We start from the raw sequence: 26,804 nt of genomic DNA, 5'->3' as shown, positions 1-26,804 counted from the left end.
AGCCCAGGGAAACACAGCATAATTTCTCTTAGTAATTGAACACTTTTGTCTCCACCTGATAGGCAAAACCAAACACACTAGAGGACAGCTGAGAAAAAACAGAAGCACCATGAAGGAGTTTCATGGGTTAAAAACACCTGAGTTAAACTAAAAGAGATTTCCTATTTTTTTCCTCTTTTCACTGTTGTTCAGCAGATTTAATTTAGTTAGATTTTCTTTTCCATGGCTGGCATTCATGCTCAGATTTATGTCTGTAGACAGAGTCTTACACCTGTAATTATTCTGAATAAAGGCAGTGGGGTGGGTTTGAACAGATTAAATTGCAGGACAAGTCCTCAGCAATGAATAACTGAATGTCAGTGAGAGCGTTATATTAACAGAGTGATACAATGCCCACACAAGACTTTTTCTTGCTCTCTGAAAAAGGTATAAATAACCTAGAAAAGCTTCAAGTTAGAAAAGAAATTTTAATGCTAAGTACCTAGGGCAATATAAGTAAATAGTAATTATAACTATGGGGTTAAAAACACGTATCTTTAGATCCCTAATGGACACAATGGTCTAGGACTTCATCCTTCATAAATCAGGCTCCTGATCAAGTGGAACTATTTGCCTTCCATCAGATTAATGTATATTTCAACAAGTTTAAAAACCTGAATACAGTCATCAATGACAAGTAAGAAATCTAAAGCAGAGGAAAAATCTGTATCTAAGGAGCACAGTATATTAAAAAAATCAGCGATCAGAAGCAGAAATAGGAAAAAAAAAGAATATTATCGAATTTGTGAAGGGTGTCTTTATTTCTATAGTACTGCTAAGGGGTAGGTTACACTTACCAGGATGGGACATAACAAACAGACCATGAAACCGGGCTTCAGTCTTGAAGTTGACAACCAAGCGTCCCTCCTCACTGATACGCATGCTGGTTGGGAACAGGGAACCTGCCAGCAAAAAAACAATCAACAGGTGTTTGGTGACAAAGAAATCACACTCCTGTGAAACACCAGACCCACTCTTTCATCTACCCTTGTCATGTCACGTGTTTGGGAGGGCCTGCTGGTACATTTTGGGTTGACTCCAGTTTCTTCTCAAACAAGAATTTACACAGCGAGACCTTGAGTTTTCAGAACGTGATGCAGCTTCCAAAGCATATCAGGAACTTCCTTGCAAAGCCATGCTTTTACATGTTACCATCGAGCCACACAGCTGCTCTTAGTAGGCTGAGGAAAATCCACACAGCAGTCTGTGCTTGGGTTCAGCCAGCATGGTCAGCTGCCAGGGGGTTCTGCAGAAGGAAGACTTTTGATTTCACCAGGTATTCAAGCTAACTCTTACCGATGAAAGCTGCTTCAGAGATACCCTTTATCAGTGCCTCCCTGCAATCTGCTCTACGGGGCTGCAATCTGTGAAACTCCTTCTGACAGGTTTTGCATTGCTGGCAATTTTTGGCATGAGTTTGGCACAAAACAGGCCTTACATATTCTAATTTCAGATTACAAGATGTTTACACATCAGAAGTGGTTTACTTCTGTAGCTTGCAGCCAAGACCCTTTTTCTCTGGAGTTCTGCAAAGCTTTAGAGTTCAGGCATCTCCTCCAGCACTTCCTTACAAACAGCCAGTGATGTACCACCAGTCTGCTTGCCAGGAAAAAGACAGAAACAGGAATGTTCCCCCATGAATGTGCTGGAAATCTAACACACCACTGTGAATGTATGGCACCTGTACAAAATAATCTGTACCAATCATATTTCTTGGTACAAGAGAAATAACTATATATTCATATATGAACTAGGGCTTTAGAAGACTCTGACTGCTTTACAGTGTTACTTAGAATTTATGTAGGGCAATTATAAGAATTGAGAGGTATGGAAAGAAACTGGAAACCTAGTTAACCCTTCCCTGCCCAGAAAAACAACTGCTGAAAAAATGTTACCCAGATGAGACTGGAATATGTTTGGGGTTGTTTTGTATTAGTCGTTTTCAAAGGGAACTGACAGTGTTCAGCACCTCCAAAGATGTGGCCATCAGCTTCTTAAACAGGGAAATAAAGAAATTAAAGACGGGAAATTGTGGCACAGATGCACCACATAACTGCTGAGACAGAGGATTAGGTCTGGTTGTTATTTGGTGACTAGCACATCACATGATTTGTGGCATGTGGTTTATTCTTTAGGCATGGCATGACATGTGCTTCATTCTTCATGCACTGCAGATTCCCCTTTGCTGCTCCTCATTTCCTGCTCTTAACATAAGGACAGAAATGGCATAGCAATGACTTCTGTAGTTCATATACAGAGTTAGCAGAAGCAAAAAGTAATTTTAGGTTCCCAGGAGTCCTGAAATTGTTTATGTACATAATTACAGCTCTTACCTGTATTCTCCCTTAGGTTGAGAGAGATAGGAAACACCTGAAGTGTAATGCTGCCAAATATTAAGTAAATTTGCATAAAAAGAACAGTGCAGCACATAGGTGTAACTATATATTTTAACCTTGCACATACATCTCTATGTCACTATTTGTAAAAAGTAAATTAGCTTTTTTAAAAGATAAATTCTGCAATGATAGATTTTGACTTGTTGACTACTAGTTATAATCACAAACATTTACTAACAAACGGTATCTAATGTATTGTAGAATATCTTAGAGTTTACTACTCTCACACAGAGGACAGGCTCCCATTACACAGCTGTTTATTTTGAATGTTTCATAACATTTTCAAAATATCAAAAGTTTCTGAAAGTGGCCATTCATAGTGAGAAAAAAAAGGTATCACAGAAAACCTTCAACACATCTTGTGTGCTAACAATTTGGTTACATAATGTACCCTGAAGTTCTGAGTAGATATAAATGTTTTAAATTTTGCACATGAATTTCAAATACAACAATTGTCTTTCTTTGGATTAAAAGAGCTGATATCAACTTTACTCAACTTTCATAAACACTCCAGCAGACACCTCTGAGTGCTCGGAAATGACAGACTGCAGTTGATAATACATGAAAATTTCAAATTTTTTTTTAGTAGTGGATTGATTGAAAAGCCATCCTACTCTACGCAAACAACACTCTTAGTAACAGAGCAGGAGTTCTACGCCAAAAAACGCGACACCCACCTTGTAGCTCTGCTTCAGGTGGGCTGCCGATCCCATCCTTCCACAGGATGGCAGTGTCATACACAAAAGTCAGCCGGAGCTCTGACTGCAGGTCGAAATGCTGCCAGCCTCCGACGCCCACAGGAGAGTGGAAAACGTAAGAGACGTACAAAGGGACTCTCAGCGTGACATAGGACTGCACTAGGTTGAGAACCTACAAAAACCAGGATTGTATATTAGGGTTAGTGACCACGAACGGCAGCATTGCACAGGGAAACCGAATGCAAGAGAAAGGGAAGACAGAACTTGAAGTAAATACTGTGACTCAATCAAATTCTCTTTCTTTGTAAATTACAGGTGAAGTGCAAAACCATGTTTCAGTGGTTTTCAGCTGAGCTTACATCACTTCAAGTTTCATGTTTGTACTCCAAACTGACAAAACACAATCCCCTCAATTTTGACTCATCATTTTTTGTCAGTTTTTTTAAAGTACATAAGCAACACAGCTACAAATGAAGGCTTTAGAAATTTTTCAAATATGCTTTTGTATTTGCTCTGTGGTTATGCCTTAACCAACTCTCTTGCTTACATTCTTGTTACTATCAACTAAGAAACTCTTCTGGAAGATGCTGAAACTGCTTGGATGTCATTGCAAGACTGAGTCCTTAGACTCTACTTAATCACCTTTGGAACTCTTTCTTCCTTTGTGCATGGATAATAGCTAACATGCTGCATGCAAACACAGAAATCACACTGTTCATCACTGTCTGGAGGAGCTAAAAAAAATAAGCAAGCTGTTATGGATTTAAAAATAGAGCCTTTCTTTATATATTGTACCAAACAAATGTAATTATCAAAGAATTACATATTCTTTAAATATATTTTTATGAAAAAAGACAAGAAAAATAGTGTCAGTAAACTGCCACCTCTTCAGATAGCTCTGACATGATACACGGATCTAAGCCTGTCTGAAGAGACTTTGCGTTTATGTTCGGTTACAAATATTTCATGACTTACATGTCTCTGACTAGAAATGTGCAATCCAGATCCTTTTAGACCTGGATTTTCTTAGAAATACATGGGAGGAAAGAAATTGAGATCATCTCCCTGTGGGAAACTTTTCAAAGTCATAAAAGCTGTTGAATTCTCATTTAGTTTCAACAGAAATTCCATATATTAATTTGCACATCTGAACATTTTCCTCACATGCCTCTAAAGAGTGTTTTGCACTGTCAAAAATCCCTAGCATTCAAGGAAGTTTACAAGCTGGGTTCAAACAGCAGCAAGTCAAGGGGGCTGAATGACCATCACCTTATAGCTGCTTTACACTTTGAAATGCCTGACAGAACTTTTACTAATATAATGTAACCACAAATTTACTGCTTGCACTAACTAAATACTTTGACTTAATTAAGGACGTCATTAAGGCAAATGTTCATAGTAGCCACAACTCACTTTCACATGTGACTCTTCTTGATCTGCACTCTGTGCTACCAAAATGTTTTTGACTTATATTGTTTGACTCATTCCATAATACGTGCTAGCATTTAGACAGTAGTCATTTGGAAACACACAGTATCACAGAATTAAAGAATTTTAGGGGTGGAAGGAACCTAAGGAGATCACCCAGTCCAGCCCACCTGCCAAGGCAGGGTCACCTAAACCAGGTAACACAGGAAAATGTCCAGGTGGGTTTTGAATGTCTCCAGAAAGGGAGACTCCATGATCTCACTGGGCAGTCTGTTCCAGTGCTCTGCCACCCTCTATGTTCTTTCTCATATTGTAGTGGAATGCTTTTTGATTTAGTTTACGGCCATTGCTCCTTGTCCTGTCACTGGGCACCACTGAAAAGAGTCTGGCACCACTGAAAAATAAAACACTACTGTGATGGAAATCTACAGACTGGTAGATGAGATGCTACAGTTGTAGATTATATTAATGCTTCTTTGTTGGTTTTACATAAACAAAATCAAGAACTTTTATTTGGAATAGAAAAAAAAAAGAGTTTTCTTTACATATTAGATGACCAAAGTAAGTTAGACAAAAATAATATTTAGCACCATTTAAGTTGCAAGTTTATCTTTGGGATACCTGAATGAGTATCTGAGCAATTATTTTGGACACAGATTCACTAAATTGTTCCAAATAACAACATGATATTCTCACTTCTATTAAAAAACTATAGCGATGATGCAGCTCTCCAGTGTCTTATGGTTTGCCTTTGATTCAGGGGTAACCCCAAAAATTTTTCATTTCCTGGAGCAGTATCAAGGATTGAACGAATAAATTTGATTGTACAACAAATGTGTTACTACTGTAAGGTCATCCCAGACAAACTGTGTTGGCTTTTCTCTGTATGTTTTTGTTCTATATCTGTATGCTGTACAGTAAGAATTAGACATTGAAACCGAGATCTGAAATTTATTTTGCTCATAAGGAAGAGACAAAAGTATTTCGAAGAGGATTTAATACATGTCCATTATTTTCTTAAATAGAAGCATACATAATGCTTCATGATAAAGTAGAGGACTGGAATATCAAAGTGAGAATTTAATGACCTTGACGATTAGAATAATAGTAGTGAGATGAAATCTTATTCCTTAAAGTATGAGGTAATAGAAACCAGTCAGAAGGATTTCTCTAGAAATGAAAGACATTCATTAGATATAATAGAGGGGAAAGAAATGTTGTTATGTGAGTTGATCACATCATATCTATGACCTTCTTACCCTCTCCATGTGCTATGATCCTAAGATAAACTGAGGAATGGGGTGGAAATTAGAAGCATGCATGCCATTATACAGAGCACTAGCGAGAGCTTATCTGAAACAGCTTTGATCATCCATGCTTGAAAAAAGTCTAATTTGCATTGCAGACTGCAGAAAAAGAAATCAACATAATCAGAGGAATGGCAAAACCATCTGATGAGAAGAGTCTAAAACAGCCATGCTGTTGAGCCCAGTGCAACAAAGGCTGAGAGGGAATAAGAATGCTGTCTATATACATCAGGAGACTAAGTGCAGAGAAGGGCCACTGATGAGGAAAGATAGTGCTGACATGGGAACAAATGGGCATAAGATGGCCATGACAAACAGAGCCTAGAAATCAGAAGAGTTTTCAGCCCTCAGTGTGGTGACATTCTACAAGAATAGTGAGGCCATGAAATCCTGTTAGGTTTTAGATCAAGTTGGAATGACATTATACAGATATAAGGCAGAGGCCTGGATAGGATGATCCACGAAACTCCTTCTAGCTTTGTACCTTCTGACACACCAAGCTAAAACACCATCCCTCATTACAAAGCTTTTCTTGGCTTTCAATGTATCATTGGCTCTTCATATGTATTGTACCTTAAGCAGTCTACTAATGAGGTTTTAAAGCCACATTTTAGGGTTTTCTTGCCTCCATTTGATAGTTAAGAGAGTGTTAAGAGAGCTCAGCTTATTTGTACTGGTCAAAATCTAGTAGCAGATCCCTTCTGGGGCAAGTCTCCCAAAGGAACACTGCTCCTTTGACATATTACCACTGCTCTAGGGAGAAATCTGAAATCTCTCCATTTCTAGGACAGTACAATTTAAAAGGTTCTTCCCTTTTAGTAAAAACTGAAAGAGGTGTCTGGGCATCAGGGCTGCTTGCCTCAGCCTGGGAATTTATATGTGTACTCATGTGCTCCCACCAGTATTACTGCCCTTTTGTGGGATTCATGCCATAGGTAAGGGAGGAAGGATTTCTTGCTAAAAGCTTATTGAGTTTGTATGCACACACATCCTTCTACAAACACTCATGCATTTGCAGGTCTGGAGGCAAACCTACAACAATGATAGTCAGAGAATTACTGAATAAATAATTGTCTCTAACAGTAAATGAAAACTCTTAAGACCCTCTCATCACTGCAAGGGGTAGTCTACTCTTCTGTAGGCAGGAGAGAAAAATCTCAAGGCATGATATATGAAAGGATCTTTTTGATACAGTAAAAATAAAATAAAGAGGAAGTAAATTGCAGAGGAAAGCTGTGACAAAGTGAGAAGACACTGCCCCACCTCCCAAATGAATTGATGGAATGTGTTACACAGATGGAGGAGCTGGACTTCTCCAGCCCTCCTAATAATGCTGTTTAGACAAACATGAGAAAACATTCTTTCCATTGAGTTATCTTTCTTTTCCAGCACTGCAAGCAAAGCCTATTGGGAGCAGCCAGCTGTTCATTTTATATCTCAATGTGACACTGATGAAGCCAAAAGGGTAACTTAGAGCTGTGTAAGTGTAGGATCAGCTCAGCTGCTGTGGAGAGACAGGACAGGTGCATTATGTATCCATGCATCCTATGCACAGGAGATTTTACTAGTTACACTGACAAAATTACATTCAGTAACATTCATTTTAAACAATAATAAGTGAGTGTGAATTTTAGTCTTCTGATACCAGGAGAGAAATACAGACTCCAGCTACACTCCAGATGAACTGGGGAAATTGTGTCTCATACTCCATGAGAATGCCAGGTCTGGAGAACCTGAGAAGACAGAAGACAAAAACTGTTCCAAGGTGGGAACAGACTCTTACAAATAATATCTGGAAAAATTGAGATAAAACATCATCAAACAGTGTACTTCAAAATTCATATGTGTGAGAGAAGAATATGATTTATACTGGACATTGATCCAAGATGTAGAGCTTCATACTATTTTTTTGTAAGATAAGTTACCACAGATCATAAGGTCTGGTTTAGAATACTGACAATTCCCATTTAAGACTTAGAAAGTATTAATGGGAGTTTCTATAAGGGTTTTTCTTTTCTTCCCCTTCCAGATGCAATCTGTCAAACTTCATTAAGTAAAATACACAATTATTTTGAGAATCTGTCAAGTAACAATTTAAAATATTTACAATTAAAAAAAATCTTCAATAAAGGATCTGTGGCATGGACTCTGTTCTACATTTATAGTGTGCTTTGTTAACTGGCTTACATTTCCAGAGGGCAAAGCTTGTTAGTGTATGCGTGTGTGTGTACATTGATAGTACTGATAAGATTAGAATTATACATTAGAAATAACACAAGTTCGTGTTTTATTTTGTATATTTCAACAATACAGGCTTTACATGAAAATTGTATTTTTATTCTGCAAATTAACCTAAGCCTCATTTTCTATTGGATTTACTTGTTATGTCTGTGAATTTGAGTCACACAAGCTTAACAATGTTATCAATTAACTGTTTACACAACATCAGTATGGCAAAACTAAGATTTGGCCCTAAGAAGACACCCAGACAGGTAGGTCACAGGTGAAATGCAAAGCAGGTTTGTTTAAAGAAGTCTGAATGGAGAAGAGAATGCAATACAGCCTTGAAATGCCAGTCCCTTGAAAAAATTTAACCTCTGACTTTGTTACACAGCTGGTGCATTCACTTTACAGGTTTGTTTTTTTTTTCCCCTTTACAGCTTACTAAATGCACATGTCTGCAGCCAGAGAAAAACTATTTGCATTTTAGTGAGGTTTTATGTCAAGGGAACATGAGTTGTAGAATTTTCTTAAACTTGACTGGGTTCACCAAAGTGAATATAAAAATCTGAAAACATACATTTCTGTCTGTTTGCATTTTACAACATCTAGTGAGATTTCCAGAATAGGTGAGTTTTCATCTTAAAGTATGATTTTGGTAAAACTAGTTCCAATAAAGCTGGAAAATCACTGTTTCTGTGTAATAAAAATCCTCTTCAAGCTGCCTTGCATAAGGTGAAGCAGAACATTAGTGATTTTAAAGCCTGTTTGCAGATGGATTTTTGAAATGCTCAGTGCCATAACATGTGCAGCATAAATGTGAACTGAACATAGTGAAAGAAAGTAATTTTCAGTTTGGGCCAAAAATAACTGGTTTTTAAAGAGAAAAAAGAGAACTCCTCTGTTATACTCAAGGACCATAGTTTCAAGGTGTAAAGCTATACATTCAAGTATTTTAATACATGTTCGTCACCTTCTTGTTCCTATAAAAGACTTGGTTAACGAGCTGTTGTTAATAAAATTAGTTTGAATGGTAATTTCCTTGCTTCCCTATACCAACTCTGGCAATGGACTGGAACTACAGAAAGCAACATCCATATATAAATACTTGGCCAGAACCACACAGAAGCCTTCAGATGCAAAACTGCCCAGCTATAGCAAACAGTTACAACAGTAGGAAATGAGATCAAATGATACTTCACACTCCACGAAGTAAGTGTAGGTCACTACTTCAATGTACACTTCATTAAAGTACGGTCACTTGCTTGGTTTTCACCATCTCATTTGTTCCCTCCCTTTCATGAATATCTGTCATTGCTTAAGAACCTGCGCTATGAGAATGTGAGATGCCTGTAGTACTTGACTCTCACAATGTCCCCATGAAGTAAAGCCCAACCTTTGGTATCTACTTTAAAATACTGGAAGACTGGCCTCAAATAGGTGAGTTCCTCTTTTTTAAGGCCTATACATATCCAAATGTAGACACTGAATTTTCGACTGTGACTGTAGGTTGTCCTAAAGGAAACTGCTAATCATCAAAGCTGACCTTAACTTTAACAAGGACAGAACTCTAATCCAAATTAATTAGCTCAATTTAAAGAGGAGCAGGTCTTTAATTTTAAGTAGAAGTTCTTTAAACTGCACATCTAAGTCCATGTTTAGATACATAAATGCCTGGTTTTTCAGTTGTGGGCAGACCCCAGGAACAAACCGTCAAGCTGTACACTGAAAGGAGTGCTGCATCTAGCTCACACAGGGTTTGCTCATGCACAGAATAATTGAGAAAGAGAGTGGGTCACAATCAAAAGGCCTCAAAGGGGAAAAAAAAAAGGAAACTAAGACCTTCTCTGTATGTATTATGACAGTTCATGAGTTCATGGGAACCAGCTAAGACAGCTGCAGCCTTCAGCAAACACTAGGAGCAAACACTAGGTGCCAGAAGAAGTGCACCAGCTGCAGGTCTCCTACCTCACTTCTTACTTACTAAAGTTCATCTTCTCCCCCTACCATAGAAGGAGCTCCCATAAAGTGAAGGTCCACATCGTTTAAGATATTGCTAGTTCTTAGTGTGAAGTCTCCCTGTCTGAATCACCATGGCTGTTTTTGTTTGATCGTACAGGTACTGGAGAACTAGAATCAAGAAACAAAATTTTGAGCCTAAAGATATAGCCAAAGTATCTGGTAAATTCAAGATACTAAATTTGCAGTGGTAGCAGGATATGGTAAGAGTGTTTTTGTTATTTATCTGTTTTGTCTGTATAATAGAATTTAGGCTTCCTTTGTCTGCTAAAAAAATGGTGAAAACCATAGCTGCCAGCTTTCCTCTCACAGAAGAGGATTATTAATTGTTCACTGAAGGAGAAGAAAACAACAATGGTGACAACCACGGAGATAGGGCACTGACTGCCTCCCCTCTCAGCTGGAGGGGGTCATGTGAAGATAAAGACCAAACCTGGAGAAGAATTAAACGGAGGTGGGGAAAACAGGGAGGGCAGTGAAGCGCGTACTGGCTGCGGGGCAATGCTTCACCGCTAGAAGTAATTCAGCTTGATATTTCACTTAACACACTGTAACCTTTTTCCCCATAACCTAGAAGGCACTAAAGAATGACTTCAGATGCAGTTTCATGGCTCTCACAGCTGATGTTGATCCCTCTCTGCTTGTAAATGAGAGAGCTTACATAAAGTACATAAGACATCTGAAACCTAAGGAAAGTACAGCTCTCTTCTCTGGCTACATTGCCACTTACGCATGTCCTCCAAAACTCAATATACAGGTTCTTCCAATTTACTAAAACAATTGGAATAGTACTTATTTCCTCCTCGGTTTATATGAACATAGACATAAATAACAAGGTTTTGTTTAGACACATATTTGTCTAAAGCAGCTATACAGCCTTTTCTCTAAAGGACACAGAAGTATTTAAAATGGAAAGGATTCATACCAGGTCTTCCTTCCTTTTCACTGAGGCAGAAGTGGCTTGCATAGTTACAGATGCTTCAAGTTATGTGTGCTTATGGTTGTGTTGTATGGGAAATAAGAATAAATGGTTGCATATTGCCTGGGCATAAGGAGATAGTCAAAGAATGATGAGTCAAAGAAATGAAATCATTCTAAGAACAGTGAAGACTGCTGTCATTTTTATCTTGTGGGAATGTGTAAGGTTTACATCTCACACTTGGATGCCTTCCCCTTCCCTCTGACAGGTTCATAGATCTTGTGGAATGCACCTGTAGGAGGATCGGCTTTCAGCAGAGGCCAAGCCCAAGCACAGCATGGACAGTGAGCTTCCAACATGAAGGCAGAGACCTTGAACTGGTCTCTGTAACAGACAGGGAACCAGAACTGATGACAAAGCACTGAGATGACATATCCATCAAGGCCTTTGTATCTGAGACAGGCAGAAGCTCCATTTTGTCCTCATCTTCTTATTTAGAGTATATAATCTCTAGTTAAGAGGGGCAGAATGTTAGGAAGTTAACCACATGCTGAAGAGATCTCAGTGCAATTTCTTGTCCAGCAAACTGTATGATTACCTCTGAACACCCATGGAGTAAGGTAGGACTTCAGGCATAAAAAATCAAAACAAACAAACAAAAAATTCAGTTTTTCTGATTAGATATATCCATGTCCATCAGTGACTACACTTTTAGTGGTAAATTAGGCCTGTTGTTGCACGTGCTTGTATGTTTCTGTGGGCAATGACACACTTTCCACATCTGCTTTATGCCATTTGGGAATAAAAAAAATAAGATTTTGTGCAAATAAGTCTACTGAGGTCTCATAGAAGATGGATTCCCAGCAAAATGTCAAAAGAGCAGAGAAATTATGGCCATTTCACAAAGCGGGCTCAGTCTTTTCATAGTGGTTCAACAAGAAATGATAGTGTACCAGGAAAGTGAGTTAGCTGGGGATAGACTTCTCTGATATGAGTCCTTCTTCCAGCCTGTACGATTGTTCCCCAAATATATTTATCTGTATATAAACTTCAAAGTTACAGCCACTGTTCTCCAGAGTCTGAGTGGGATCAGACAGGCTTACACAGTAATTACACAGGGAAGACCCACGGAATAATCTCACTGTCACTTCTCCAGAAGAAATCCTGCACCCTTTTCCTTCCACATTACTATGCATTTCTATAAATTATTTTCCAAAGTACACCTGAAGTTCTCTCCAATCTCCTGCTTTTAACTCCCCAACAAGTTTTACATCTCTGTTCTTTAGCCATTCCATACTGGCAGCATTCTTTGTTTCCTGAACAAGTGATTTTCTGCTGGGTAATGCGAGAGCACTGTGCTGTCTGCACTGATGTTATCCAGTGAATAAGGCATCAGCAAAGCCAAGCTGCTGGTAGGACACTGCAGTCCATTGATATCAGCAAGAGGTCTCTCCTCAATGTTTTAAAACTACTTTTAAGATATACCATGATAAACATTAAATAGTCCAGTGCTATCTATGTGCTAAAAGCAATTCTTCAGAAGGCTTTCATTTTAAGAAAAGACTAAGTTGCCTCACTATACAGTAAAAAGGGGATTGGTTTGCCCCAAAATACCCCAGAACTGTACTGGGAGAAAATCACAACGAATTTCATTCAGAACAAATTACTGTCTTACTTCTACTGGCACAGATGCATTATAAGGGAAACATTTTATTACAAGGACGCAGTACAAAATCAATTCCAGTTCCATACCTGTCCATCTGTCCCAATGGTGCCTCCACAGTCTGTGAGGAGCTCAGACATGTCATAGTAGCTAATGAACTCCCACAAGCAGGCTTCCAGGTTCAGGTTGCGGTAGAAGCGCAGGGTATTGAGGCCTCTGATTGCGGGGCTGTACTGATAGGGAATGGTCTCTCCAATCACATCTGGATTCTTGGTAGCATCAGTTAAGAAACCATGGTGGGTCTTTACTTCCGTGTAATCCAACAGGTTGGAGCACTTATGGTTTCCAACTCTCGTTCCATCAGGGCTAAGGGTCAGCTCAAAGTTAGAGAGTTCTCTCGTAGAAATAACAGGCAGCATGCCTAAAAACATTAATTTATAGCACTATCACTACCTGTCAGTGGTCAGACCTGCTTAATTTAGACAGATTTTGTCAAACACTAAGCATGTCAGCAGTGCTTTTGTATTTTGTATTTACACCAATTACTGTTCTTTAGAATTCAAAGAAAATTGATATGCTAAGTATGTATGAGAATTCTACCCACAATAACTGTCTGTATACTATGAAAAAGACAAAAAAATGTTTCTAAACCTATTAATATTTAAATATATTAATATACAACATATTATTAATAGTGTGAATAGTAATTAAATTGTATATTTCTAAGAACCTCAAATGAGTTTTACAAAGCTTAGGTCTAGCTCAATTTATGTAAATTATGCAGTTAATCTGAAAATTATATTTTTCACATCAGAGACTATGTATCAATACAGTATCTTATGCACCTTGTTGCAAACTGCACTTACTCATTCATAACATTCTTCTTTGGCCCTACTGTTAAAAGACTACGTTATTAACTTGTCTATTTAAAATAACCTGGCCATTAAAATAGCTCCAATAACAGCATATTGCGTAAGTTCTCCTAACTCTACAGCTGATTTACTCATACCATCAATATGTGGCATTGTGACTGTCAGTTTGATGAGGTTGGCATAGTCAGGATCTTCTGGGCCAGTGTAACGTAGTTTGGCAGAGAATGGCTCTGCTCCAACTACTCCTGATATGCGAGGCTGACAAAGACCTAATGGAAAAAAGAGAAAGCAACCTTATTTATGCCCATAGGAAACAATCTATTCTTTCCCTAGTGCTATTTTAGATGTACTTTTCTTCCATGGTACAGGTATCCAAAACAACACGAATTTTCTTGAATGACAGGTAAACACTTTGAGAAGCATGTTCCAGATGTTTCAACTATGCAGAAGAGGATTCAAGCAGAAATTATTATTTTTAACTACACAAAAGAGGATTCAGACAGAGATGATTACTTGATCAACAGGATCACATTTTCAGAACAAGGTGATGATATTGGATCAGTGTCTTTCCACTTGCATGCATCAACCTTACTCACAAAACCAGTGCCAAGTGCCATACTTTCTTTACAGAGGTCTTCACAGGCATATGTTTTAATTCTTCCATCCACCCTAAGTTTTATGAAAGATACCTGACCAGTGTAGTTGGTTTCGGCACTGGATTGGAGTATGCAGTGATATGCCTTCACAGAAATTTATGAGTCTCCTGATCCATTAGTAACAAAAGTGTAGTTAGAAAGATTGTGCCACAGGATATCTAGAAATATTCTGCTTAGAATAGAGCCAGTTCCAAAGCTGGATCAAGTTGCTTAAGGCCTTGTTAACTTGAATTTTGAATTTCTCCATGAAAGGAGAATGTGTAATTTATTTTGGTAATCCTTTCCAGTGTTAGTTCAATGAGTTCCAGTGTTAGTCCAATTTTGTAGGACCAGAAAATTAGGTTTGCAATCATATGATCTGAGATATATGCAACTTCTAGTTATGTAGTTCAATGCAGAAGTGTTTGCATTCTGGTCGCTTTATCAAGTGACGCCAAAGGATTACAAGGTACTCTAAGTAAGAAACAAGCAGATGCTGAAAATTGAAACAGTTCTCTTTGCCCATTTCTCAGGGATTTCAAGAAAAGAGGAAACAAGGTGCTCCTCTTGGAGAGCTTATTGGTTCTCATATTGGTCTTCATGAAGAGGACCTCATCTTGCCCAGCATCTCCAAGTTGAAAACTTCTGTCAGGATGAAACAAAATTTCTTTTCTTCACATGACAGCTTTTTAGTTGGTGGTTTTAGGTTTTTTTTTTCCTCAAATGCAAATAACATTACTAAACAGACTAAATAATTTTTTTTTTTTGCACAATCTGAATTCCTTTCGAGAGTTTGGTCTATGCACTGGAGGTCAGGCATCTTCAAAGTGGAAAATATTCAGGATTTTCGCATGTTGTTTTGATCATTGCACTTCTTTCCTTCTACATCACAAGCTAGGTCAGGTACTGGAAGTAATTTAAGCATGACAACTCAGTCCTGAGACTAAGCTAATTAGCTCTGCTAAGTTGTCAAGTGCAATCCAAATAATGCATTATTATAATAAAAAAGCCAGTTAGTTTCATATAACAAGAAGGATGAATAATTATGAATACCTTGACAAGGGAAAAAATTTGTCAAGGCCCTGTTATTGGGCCCAGTTGCTTTAGTCTTTAGTCAAGGAAGACACCAATTCTCAGGTGTCCAGTGAGGCCTGAACGCCAAATGAGGTTTTTCTTCTGGCTGGGCTTTCATATGCCACTGCCATATGGATTCTCCAATGTCTAATAGGAGTTGAGACTAAACTGCATCATTCCTGCAGTTGAATTCAAAAGTCAACAGAAACCAGGTTTCACTAATTCCACTGCCCATTACATGTTGTTCTCATGAACATACAAGTTTGCTATGTGGATTACTATTTAAAGACGTGAAGAATTAGGAGAGAGGAAAAGCGTTTTCTTTATACAATGCTTTGCTCTGTCAAGACAGTTTTTGCACCACCTCTATGAACAACAGAAGAAAAGACGTCTTTGAGACGGTAATGTTAAAACGCCTGATCATGTAACCAGCTTTTGTTAGGACTGAATTTGGGATCCAAAAGAGACCTGTGAATTTTGCAGTAGGTGATGATTTCTTACCTTCTGATGTGCTTATAGTGACAATAGGGCTCATAAGCTCAAGACCCTCATCCCCATCTGAATTGACAGCCCGAGCTGCACACTGGACACGAGAACCAGCTTGAAAGTAAATGGAGTCAAGTGTAATCATCTTAGAGGAAGTAAAGAAGGTGTCAAAGTCAACCTCCTTCATGGGGCTGGTCACACCATCAGGGCCAGTGGGGGCACTCACAAGCCACCGGTACTGTGTCAGAGTATTATTGATGTTCTCACTGGCACAGATAGAACCAGTCTTGTCAAAGTCTTCATACTTAGGATTACAAGCCTGCAGAACAAGGCACACGTGTTAAGAATTAATTTGCTTCATGGAACAGGAGTTTTAAGTCATCAAGAGTCACAAAACTCAACTACATGGAACTGAAAATCTCACTAAATCTCATAAGAAATCACCTTATTTTGACAGTGATGTATTTAGCCCTGTTAGGGTAGATTAAAATGTGTCTCTAATTATGCTTACTGAAATAAAAAATATTATTTTAAATTGATTTATAGGTGAAAACATGGCATAGTTATGAAGGCAAAAACTACAGTCCCATGTATTACTTTAATTTAACTTCTCCCTTTGATCTAATTCTGCAAATACACTTTGCATTTAAAGACTTATTTTCTTTGATTCTGTTTTTACTTAGAAGAACTATTCAACTTGTGACATTCAGGAATGTGCTGAAAAACAAATTGAAGATGGACAGAACATCCTTCATGGTATATAAATATTTATGTAAACTTTTCAGTTGCAAAACTACTAGTGAAAAAAATGAAAGAAGCCTGCATTCCTTCAGCACTCATTTTACAGTCTATGGCATTCATTGAAAACAATGGCTCATCTGTTATCTCCAGTGATTTTAACTCTTCAAATTAAGGCAGGATAATGCAGGAAATACTAATGTCATGCCATCACAGACACAGTGTGAGTATCAATATCAAATTATTCTTAGTGAGGAACAAGTGAAACTTATTTCTATGTTTTTTGTCCTCCTGAAAATGGATTTATTATCCAGACAAATTAGATTAGCTCTAAGGATAATTGTAGCTTGAACTAATATGTGTGACTAATATGTGTGACTCATCACCATATGGATTGATACTGGGTGCCTAAAATCCACTGAACAAGATCCATATACTGATTTTGTTCTGTTTTTGCACAGAGGTACTCACTGTGATACAGATGACAGGATAGCCAGCAATGGGGCTAGTTTTGTCTTTGGCTTTAGAAGTATCATCATATATCAACAGAGATGCAACTTGAGGGACAGAGGGAAAGGTGACATCTGCCATGCTGTTCATTTCTTCAATGTAAACAATGGCTTTGGCTGTCTGACAATGAAAAGGACAGAAACAGTTCTCTGTGAAAATTTAAATAAACAATCTGGACCTCGATCAGAGTATGTCTAGCTTTTGAAACAAAAGTTCTAAAACCTCTGGTGGATGAGTTACTGAGAAAGGGTTCAGGCACTGAAACTACACTGCAGAGTGCAAAAGGAAGAGCTAAAATGAATTTTTTCTTTCCAGAACAGTGAAGATCCCAGACCTTCAACCGGGTCTCCCAGCTTTTCATTATCACTTCAATATTCTGGTAGAGCCCCCTATGTGCACTGAATGCTTTCATGACTGGTGGAAATGGGGTGTTTGTCACCAGCAAAAGCTATGTCTCTTCTGTCTGGCTCCCTGGAGTCAGACTATATATGGTGTTACACTGATGAAGCAGACAAGGAGTTTCAACAACATTTTATGCCAAATCAGAGGAATATATACTGTTTAAATTAAAAGTATGTAAGATAAAATGCTAAATAACAAGAAGGTGTTCATCTTACACAATAGGAATAATATTAACACGGTTTTGAGGGCAGAAGTCATATTTCACCTGAAATTGCTCTTTTTACAGCATAGAAGTTATATTGTATTGCCAGAGAATGTTTTCAAGAGGACATAAGTTTCTAAGACTGATTTTATGAGAAGAATATGCCTGGAACGATATCCTAAAGACTTCAGTGTTTCATTGACTCTATGGCCCCATCAACATTATTGCCTTGACAAAAAACTATTTTGTTTAGGTGTTACTTTGACACCTGGGATGGCCTTTTTGTCGTTTAATATACAAGCCAGGATGGTGCGAATAAATCTTAGAACAAGAGTAAAATGATGAGCCAGAAAGTAAGAGGTCTGTTCACCAGATTTTGTTCTTCAGGACTTTGCACAAACTTGTTACCTGTATTTCTGCAACCATGTTTTCATCAGGCTTCAGGTGAACAGTGAAGGCTTCTCTCATCTCCCTTACTCCATCAAAGAGAACTTCAATCTCCACAAAATGCTGTGTTTCGCCCTCCCTGAACTCAATTTCTGAAAACATGAGACAGTTAAAAATAAATCTATTGTTTGTAACAGGCTGTAATTCGAGGCCCAGCCATGAGAGAAGGCTGTTATTACTCACTTTTCAAATTACAGATGTTTGCAAATTTAGTCTAACCAATTTGATGCTATAAATATTAATAATAATGAATAGCAGTAGACACATGTGGAAATCACTGAAAATAAGACATAAATCAAGAGACTTGCAAAGCCCAAGATTTAGTCTAATGGAACTTAATGCCTTGAAAATTACCTGTGACTAATTACATAAATATTGGTAACATATGTGAATGATCAAAAGACTGAAGAATTATAAATAAATAGTATTTTAAGTCTTTTTCTAACAACTTTATTAAATACAATGATATATACCAAAAATATGGAACAAAGCTGTAGCTACACAAGAGTATTGTATTTTGAAAATCATTGTCTCTGAAAAAACCTTCCTAAGTCATAGTGATAAGAAGTTCAATCTTAGCTGATTGTATTTGGTTTGCATGGCAAGGCTTTGGTAGTGGGGAGCTACAGGGGTGGATTCTGCAAGCAGCTGCCAGAGGCATCCTCCATATCTGACAATGCCAGCTGGCTCCAAGATGGACCCACTGCTGGCCAAGGCTGAGCCCAGCAGTGTCAGTGGTAGTGCCTCTGGGATAACATTAAAGAAGAGAAAAAACTGCTGAACCACAGCAACTGGGAAAGAGGAATGAGAATATGTGAGACATCATTCTGCAGACAGCAAGGTCAGCGGAGAAGGAGGGGTAGGAGATGCTCCAGAACCCAGAGCAGAGATTCTCCTGCAGCCTCTGGTGCAGACTACAGTGATGCAGGGTGTGCCCCTGTAGCCCATGGAGGCCCATGATGGAGCAGAGATCCACCTGCAGCCCGTGGAGCACCCATGGTCATCAAGCAGTTGGATGCCCAAAGGGGGCTGTGACCCTGGGGGAAGCCAGCACTGGAGCAGGATCCAGGCAGGACCTGTGGCCCCACGAAAAGAGGAGCCCACAGTGGAGAAGGTCTGCTGGCAGAACTTGTGTGAGACTCACACCGGAGCAGTTCATGAAGAACTGCAGACTATGGGAAGGACCATAGTGAAGAACTGCAGCCTGTGGGTGGGACCTTGTGCTGGAGCAGGGAAGAGTGTGAGGAGAAAGAAGCATCAGAAGTAAAGTGTGATAAAGAGATTGCATCCACCATTCCCTTGAACCAGTCAGGGGTAAGGAATTTGGGAGTGAAGCTAACCCCAAGAAGAGGGGAGGGGTGGGAGGAATGTGTTCTAAGAGCTAGTCTTATTTCCCATCACTGTCCTCTGGTTTGATTGGTAATAAATGAAACTAATTTTCCCAAGTTGAGTCTGTTTTCCTTGTGCTGATAATTGGTGAGTGATCTCTCCCTGTTCTTATCTCAACCCATGAGCCTTCTGTCATATTTTCTCTCTTCTCTGTAGCTGAGGAGGGGGAGTCATAGAGCAGCTTTGGTGGGCACTTGCTGTCCAGCCAAGATCAACCCACCACACTGATGGAGTTAGAGAGTATTATGATTCTCGGCTGTATTAAATACTAAAGAAATAAAAAGTACAGAAATTATTTAACATTTGTGCCTGCAAAGGGTGAGAGTGATAATAACCAAAATAATAAGTGCATTTCTAACATTTTTATTTTTAAAGAATGTCAAATTCACTTTGAAGATGTACAGAAATAACCAACAGAAACTCAGGACCAGAAGAACTTGCAGAGAGTGATGTTCTCACTAGTAAATAGAAACACCACCATAATCAAAATACACCAGGTGATAAAGAGCTCTGCACTCTAAAGGGATAGGCACAAAAAGCAATAGTGCATTAAAGCTGAAATGTACATGGGAAATAAGGCACAGTTAGGTGATAGAGACTGATCAGTGAAGCAAAATGCTAAGAAACACTCTTCCTCTCCAAAACCTTCAAACCAGGACTGGATGCCCTTTCTAAAGGATATATTTTCTCCAACCAAAGTTATTTGGATCAATACAGAAGTAATTTGGGAAAACTGGGAGAATCTTGCAATCCACAGAGAGTCTGATTAAGTGCTCTAATGATCCTTCCAATCCCAAGTGTTACTAAGCCAGGGAAATACTTTTATTGGTAATAAACATATGAACTCTTAGCTGTGTGACAGCTAAGAATTTTACCAATTTTCAGTTTGCCACACTTCCTTCAGAAAACCCAGTTAAGGATGCAGGTTTTGTACCTATGGCTGAATAGGCAGGTTCCCTAAACCCACAGGTATTCTAAAACCTGTGGGGAAATACTGTTCTGCAGTAGCACATTTCCCCTGAAAATGTTGCTCCCATGTGCTGCTGGCGCACAGCAGGGACAACGTAAGCATGACAGTGCCTCAGGTAATATGCATATAGGGTAAGCATCAGCTGACACTAAAAGTTCCTTTGGTTTTCGGGGGAAAGAGCAAAACTCTAAAATGCAGAGTGGCTAACAGAAGATAAAAAGTTCAGATATCACTAGTGGCAAATGCCACTCCTATGGAATTTGAAGATATAGCTCAATGTTATTGCTGGATGTTCAAAGGTAAGTCATATATTCCAGATGGACTGGATGCCAAAATAGTTTATCCAAAACCGTGAAAACACTCCAGCAATGAATGATTAATCTTAAAACACAGAGTAATATCATGTATTATCATAAACTTTAAAAGAAAAAAAAATCATAATGCTACAGACTCCATTAGTCATTGCCTAAAGCAGGTAGGTGGGCTATTAATGGAAAGAAGTTTATCAGCTAAGAAATTTCTCATTCTGTTGCACAACTTATCTCTTCGTTCATTAATAGTGTGAAGCAGCAGGCAGTGAATTCAGAAATACAGAAGGAAAGCTTTAATATTATGAACATAGAAAAATAAAAAGAAATATACATTAACTCCTACATACAGCAAATGCCATTATCTTAATGAATTGCTCAAGAAACCACCACACAATCATATCCTATAAGTAGATGTTTCTTCAGAGTAATATTATTACACTCTGCAAATATAACTAAGGTTTAACTCACACACCTTCCACAATTTCTTGAGCTACAGATGTTTTCAAAGGAGCCACAATTCTTTTGTAAATATCTTCACTGATAACTGGTATTCCAACAGCAATTGGCTGTTGTATACCACAGGGGAGTTGTCCACACTGAATTTGAACAGGAAAATGCATTTTGGGATGTGGTTGCAAACTATTCTAATCACAAAGTTATTTCATTTTTCAAAAATTATGTTACAGTCATGAATGACAACAAATAGTTGGATGTGCTAAGTATGATCCTACCTTCTGATATAGGGTGATAGTCTTCTCCAGAAGTAGCAGATCCATCCTTTGTATGAACTCTCACAACAGAAACTTTGGAAGTGTCTCCTAGACGAAGCACTGGGATTTTCACAATTGCTACTTGCCTTGTGTCTTTTGGTTCACTCACACTAAATTTGGTCTCACCAAACTTAATAATAGCCTCTGTAATTAGGAGAAAAAAAATGGTTTTAGAGCACGCAAATGGGCTTCCAAAAGGCAGTAACAATAAACTATTCTCTTACTGTCTGCGTCATCACGAATCTTTATCAGTGTCTCATTTTGCTCGCCAATAGAGGCACCAAAGGAAGAATCACTTCTTGGAGTCCCAAGAACCAGGCGTAGTTCTTCCTCCTCCTCATGGAAAGTATCATCCACAAGCACCAGTGTGCAAGGCTTCTCCGTTTCACCTGCAATCATTCTGAAGGTAGTATCAGGCAGAACTCAGCTGTTCTTTGCTCTAATATAGCACTCTTCTCCGAGCCCAAGGCACTACAGGATACTCCTGCTGGCCGAGGCATCCACCTTGACAACATACAAGTTAATGAGCAATGACAGCAGTGAAAGAAGAATTAGCAGTCATTACCTTTTGGTGGAAACTCATTAAAGTGGAATCCCCCATTTTGGGAACTTCTGTAAGACAAGTTTCTATTTGGTATGTTCACTTTACATGTATTAGTGCTTTTGTTTTATCTAAGAAGAAAATGCTCTTTCTCAGTGACCTCTTCTACTGAGTGCACTTAAAAAGTAAATACTTGCACAAGCAAGCAGAGTAATAAAACCTTCTAAAGATAATACTAATTACTAATTACCATTACTAATACTAATAGTAATGGAAATTTTGACCTGAAATTTCATATTTCAAGTCTCTTTTGATTGGACACTTTCCAACTGTGTGGACCTTCCCTTATTCCGTTTGACTTAAAGTCTTTTGAACTCCCACTGATTCCAAGTGACAGCAAATAATTTGCCTTAAAAATGCTTTGGAGTATCAAACCTCTCCATTTTGCACCTACGAATTAATGTGCCCTGACTTACTAGATGTTCAGAAACTCGAACACCTTGTCTTACACCTTCCAAACAAGCAGCAAGACGTATGAATGGTGTTCAGTGTCTGGCACCCAGCATGACTTGGTGGGCTCTTCATCATGAGACTGACTCCTACCCCCCAGACAAAAAGAACAGCACAGCAGGAGAGAGATGAGGCCAGTTTACTGTATTTTTTCATCATTACACTAATAAGATCAAGGCTCTTCAAGATGAAGAACCAGATCAGGATGCTGACTGTGTTCATTTCCTGAGGTTGCCTTTTACCACCACCATAGAAAATAAATTATCCCTTTTAAGAGGAGGAAAAAATGCAAAATACTCATCCTGTTTATTGTTACATGGGAAATGTGAAAACTGAAATGAAACTTGTACATATTAAACGTGCCTAAGAAGCTTATAGAGACAAAACATAATTCTAGTAGACCTCTTTGGTACTTATCTTTACAGAGAAATGGTAGGGCAACACTCAAAAAAGGAGAAAAGTCACTTAGTAAGTGGTCCAGATCCATTAATTCTTACTAGCTGTACTCTTTCCTGGTTGCACAGAAGCAAGAGCTAACGTGTAGAGTACAGGACAGCAATAAAAGCTGAGGCCAGCCCTAAATAGAGAAAGACTCTACCATTCACTTTTTCAAGAGAACTATGATACATGTCTATAGAACTATAAAGGTTGTAAGATAAGGGCATTCCAAAGATTTCATGCTGATGACAGAACTTGTATAAGACTTGTAAAAAATATCATGTGTGCGAACTTCAAACACTAGAAGACCAAACTACCTTCTGCACAACTAGAAAGAATGAGGCAATATTCTTTCAACATAGTAACATTTGATTTATTTACATTTCACCTCTGATGTGAGATATTAAGTACCTGATATTTGTGGGCGGTCTTAGGAAAGCCTTGGTGGGAGAAAAAATTCAAACAGGAATTAAGGAGCTATATACCTGTTGAAAGATCTATTACTCATTTCAGTGCTAGTCAAATGTATTTACCAAGAATCTGCTTAAAAAAGAGCAGAACTTCTTAAGTTTCCTTTCTGACAGCAGATCTGTGCTTCTACTGTGTTATGCCAAACCTGCTTTTGCTATTAAAAAGATGATCCCGGCACTCAGGCTGAACCTAAATGATGATATACTCTTTTGGTTCTTAATGATTATCCCTCCAAGTCAGAAGACAAGAAAATAGAGGCAACATCATCCCATTGTGTGTGGAAAAAACCCCAGACCTTTGTTTTCCAGAGTGATCTTTTTGGCACTACTTTATGAGAAGGTACAATTAAAACACAATAAAACAAAACAAACAAAGCAAAGCAAAGGAAAGCAAAGCAAAACAAAAGAAAACATGGCAGAGTAAAGGCTTCTAAAATAAATCAAGAACTTACCAGGAAGAAATGTGATGATGGAACTGTCAATATTAGGACGTTCTTCGAAGTCCATCATAACCTGAGCTGAACCTTGCCTTGTATAGCATCTCACAGTGGATGTGTATCGGATATCCCCACTCCTGTATATCATGGCAGAAATCTGCCCATCATTTTCATTGGCTACATACACAGATTCTTTAAACTGCATCTTTGGCACTGGGCAGAAAAACATAGAAAGCACATGTAAAGTGTAACTGCAGAAGTTACAATAGCTTCCCTCCACCATTTCACATTTACTTATGCCGCACTGCACCAGATACAGAACGCAAGCAGCCAGACAGCAAATGACTTAACACATCATCTTCAAAATATGAAAAAGTAAAAAACCCTAAATTACTCACAATCAGACACTGAGTCATTAATGAAGATCGTGGTCTTGCTGGGTTCTCCAAGGGCAGCATTCATGGGCATCCTTAGCACAAGCTCAAACTTCTCTGTTCCTTCTAACACTGGCTGTCCAAGATCATCCAGAATTATCACACGAAATGTCTGCATATTGACTCCAGGAGAAAAATCCAAATTACGACTGATGCCTACATAATCTACTCCAGCTACCAATGGAAAAGAGATAGAGTAAAAATATTTATGATTAGCCAGTTAATTGTAGGTAAATGTTTTTCCTTTATAATTTTAGTATTTGCCAAACTCTGGCATTCATGTAAAGCAAAACTATTGTTTGGTCATTAAGTTGGACTACACAATAAAATAAGTCAATATTAATTAATTTTTTGTTTAATGATGATTTGAGTCACAAAATGAGGCTGATTCTGTTCTGTTGTAAACCAACAGTTATTCCAGAAAAACTAATGAAATTTGCTTGAAGTGAGAAATGAAAGTAAGCAAAAAGCTTTGAGAGAGACTCTGAAGATGAAGCAAAGTCCTTTGGAAAGAAATTTCATATTATTTTGTAACAAAGATGGAAATTTTAAGATTAATGTAAAAAGGAAAGGAGACAAGGCCAGTGAGCTGACTGGGAGGAAGAACTGCTGTTCAGAAGAGGCATGTAAAACAGAATGAATGGGAAACAAACAAATCAGATTCTGCTCAGAGCATATCAAGTGAGGTCTGCCACCTTACTCCTAAAGGAAGACTGATCTGGGTTTTTTTTCTTTTAAGCAAAGCAAACCAATCTGTAACATGTCAATGAGAAGAAGGCAAACAAAACAAGATACTAACTAAAATATGACACTGTCTTGGAACCAAGGCAGTAATGATATCTAGGACTTTAGGGAAGGACTCAGTTTTAACATTAGTTTTTGACGAGAATAAACAGCAGAGCTGTTGAAACAAAGCCTTGGGGGCAGCACTTCAATTGAAATTGAAATCAGGTTTGGAATTCTGTGAATTTGACAAAATTTGGCCAGATTAAAGGCCATCATCAGATGGGCACTTGCCTAAAGGCCCTACTGCTGTACTCCCCTAGAGCTAAGTCTCTAAGGCAGGATTCCAGGACTGACAGCTCAGAGCAGCAAAACCACTGTATAAGGCAAAGAGGCAGGTTCATGGTTTTACAGGCAGTCAGTCATGTCAGAGCTTTCATGCTGTGACCAACAGACTAGAGAGAGCTCAAGAGCTGAGCCAGTCCCAGCTTTTAATCCTAGAGGTCCTGGCACAATGAATGAAGATCTTTACTGCAAGGAAAGATATTTTTTTCCGAGAAATAACTTAAATATTCAAGATCTGATAAAGACATCAGATCATAAAAGCAAGTTCAGAACTGAAGCAATCATGTATTTTTTCAGAATAAATAATTTTCTTTTTCATAAGAAAAACACATATATATTATGTATATTATGTTACGCATGTATCATAAAAATATATTATGTTTAGATATTCCTGAAATAATAGTAATGTTACACTAAGGATAAGCATCTAAGGAAGATAATTTTTACGCTTCCTCTACAGGAATACCTTAGTTTAAACATTATGATATGTTTTGTGAAGAAAATAGAGTATGCTAACACTTGATTCTGCTAACAAAGGTTCTGCTGAAGGATCCGAGAACCACACAGCTGAAGCAATGCTGCTCCTGAATAGAATAGGTATTGATTTCTCACTGCCTACAGTAAAAATGAGAGAAGCAAACTCAGCATGCTGCCAGTGATCATAACCATGCCCAGAGTATGCTCTTGAGGCAGCAGTAAATTGCCTTTGTTGCAGTCTTTATATGAGGATTTAAAGGCATTTCCCTTACTGCTATACTTCATAGCAGCTCTTAGTCCTGTTTCTCTGAAATTCTGTAACCACTTAATTTGTTCTAAGAAGAAGAGATCTGCTAAGAGCAAGACACACACAATTTTCATTTTATGTGGTTGAGACTGTACCAAGACCCACTGAACTAGCACTTGTGAAGTGCAGCAGCATGTGCCAGCAGTGTGTACCAGTATGTGCAGTGTAGCAGAAGTCTGAAACCAGAGCAAAGCAATAACTCACCCTCTGCAGTTACCGGCTCAGATTTGCGAGACCTCACCGTAACAGAGGCGGCTTTGGACAGGTCGGTTCCAGTCCTCCAGACACGGACCTCAATGTGGCCAGCACTCTCATCAACATAGTATTCATCATTTTCAAAGTAGAATGCTGGTTCTGGTGAAAGAGGAATAATGTCCATAAATGCTTCTTTACCTTACATTGAAGTTAACAAGACACCATAAAATCCACATTAAGCAATGGAGAGCACTTTGCTCATTTCAGTAAATGAAATAAAACTTCTTTTTTCAAGGTTTAGAATTCTTCTAGCTATTTTTGGCTTCTTTTCAAGTATTGGTTTCTATAGTTTTAGATAGAAATTGTTATATCAACACTGTGCTCTTTTTCTTGCCTCCTACATTTTCAACTTTTTGTGTCAGCATATATGAA

General features: G+C 38.3%; 1 protein-coding gene across 1 annotated transcript in view; it reads right to left on the bottom strand.

Moving 5' to 3' along the window:
• Positions 1-26,804, bottom strand: part of FREM2 (FRAS1 related extracellular matrix 2) — a 123,263-nt gene that overhangs the window by 13,044 nt on the left and 83,415 nt on the right. The window contains exons 7-18 of the mRNA XM_066176052.1: positions 26,382-26,531; positions 24,290-24,499; positions 23,907-24,104; positions 21,720-21,884; positions 21,457-21,639; positions 18,017-18,147; positions 16,966-17,124; positions 15,772-16,075; positions 13,699-13,830; positions 12,779-13,110; positions 3,113-3,305; positions 837-941 (exon numbers count right to left, since the gene is read on the bottom strand). Coding sequence (XP_066032149.1) covers positions 837-941; positions 3,113-3,305; positions 12,779-13,110; positions 13,699-13,830; positions 15,772-16,075; positions 16,966-17,124; positions 18,017-18,147; positions 21,457-21,639; positions 21,720-21,884; positions 23,907-24,104; positions 24,290-24,499; positions 26,382-26,531 — 2,262 coding nt within the window. The remainder of the gene's footprint in view (positions 1-836; positions 942-3,112; positions 3,306-12,778; positions 13,111-13,698; positions 13,831-15,771; positions 16,076-16,965; positions 17,125-18,016; positions 18,148-21,456; positions 21,640-21,719; positions 21,885-23,906; positions 24,105-24,289; positions 24,500-26,381; positions 26,532-26,804) is intronic.

The sequence above is a fragment of the Chamaea fasciata genome, unplaced genomic scaffold (genome assembly GCF_029207755.1).
Source record: "Chamaea fasciata isolate MVZ Bird 193981 ecotype frontalis unplaced genomic scaffold, bChaFas1.0.hap1 SCAF_2, whole genome shotgun sequence".
In the NCBI taxonomy this organism is placed as follows: Eukaryota; Metazoa; Chordata; class Aves; order Passeriformes; family Sylviidae; genus Chamaea; species Chamaea fasciata.
The sequence above is the reverse complement of the archived record's forward strand: the minus strand, read 5'-3'. Positions and strand labels throughout refer to the sequence as shown.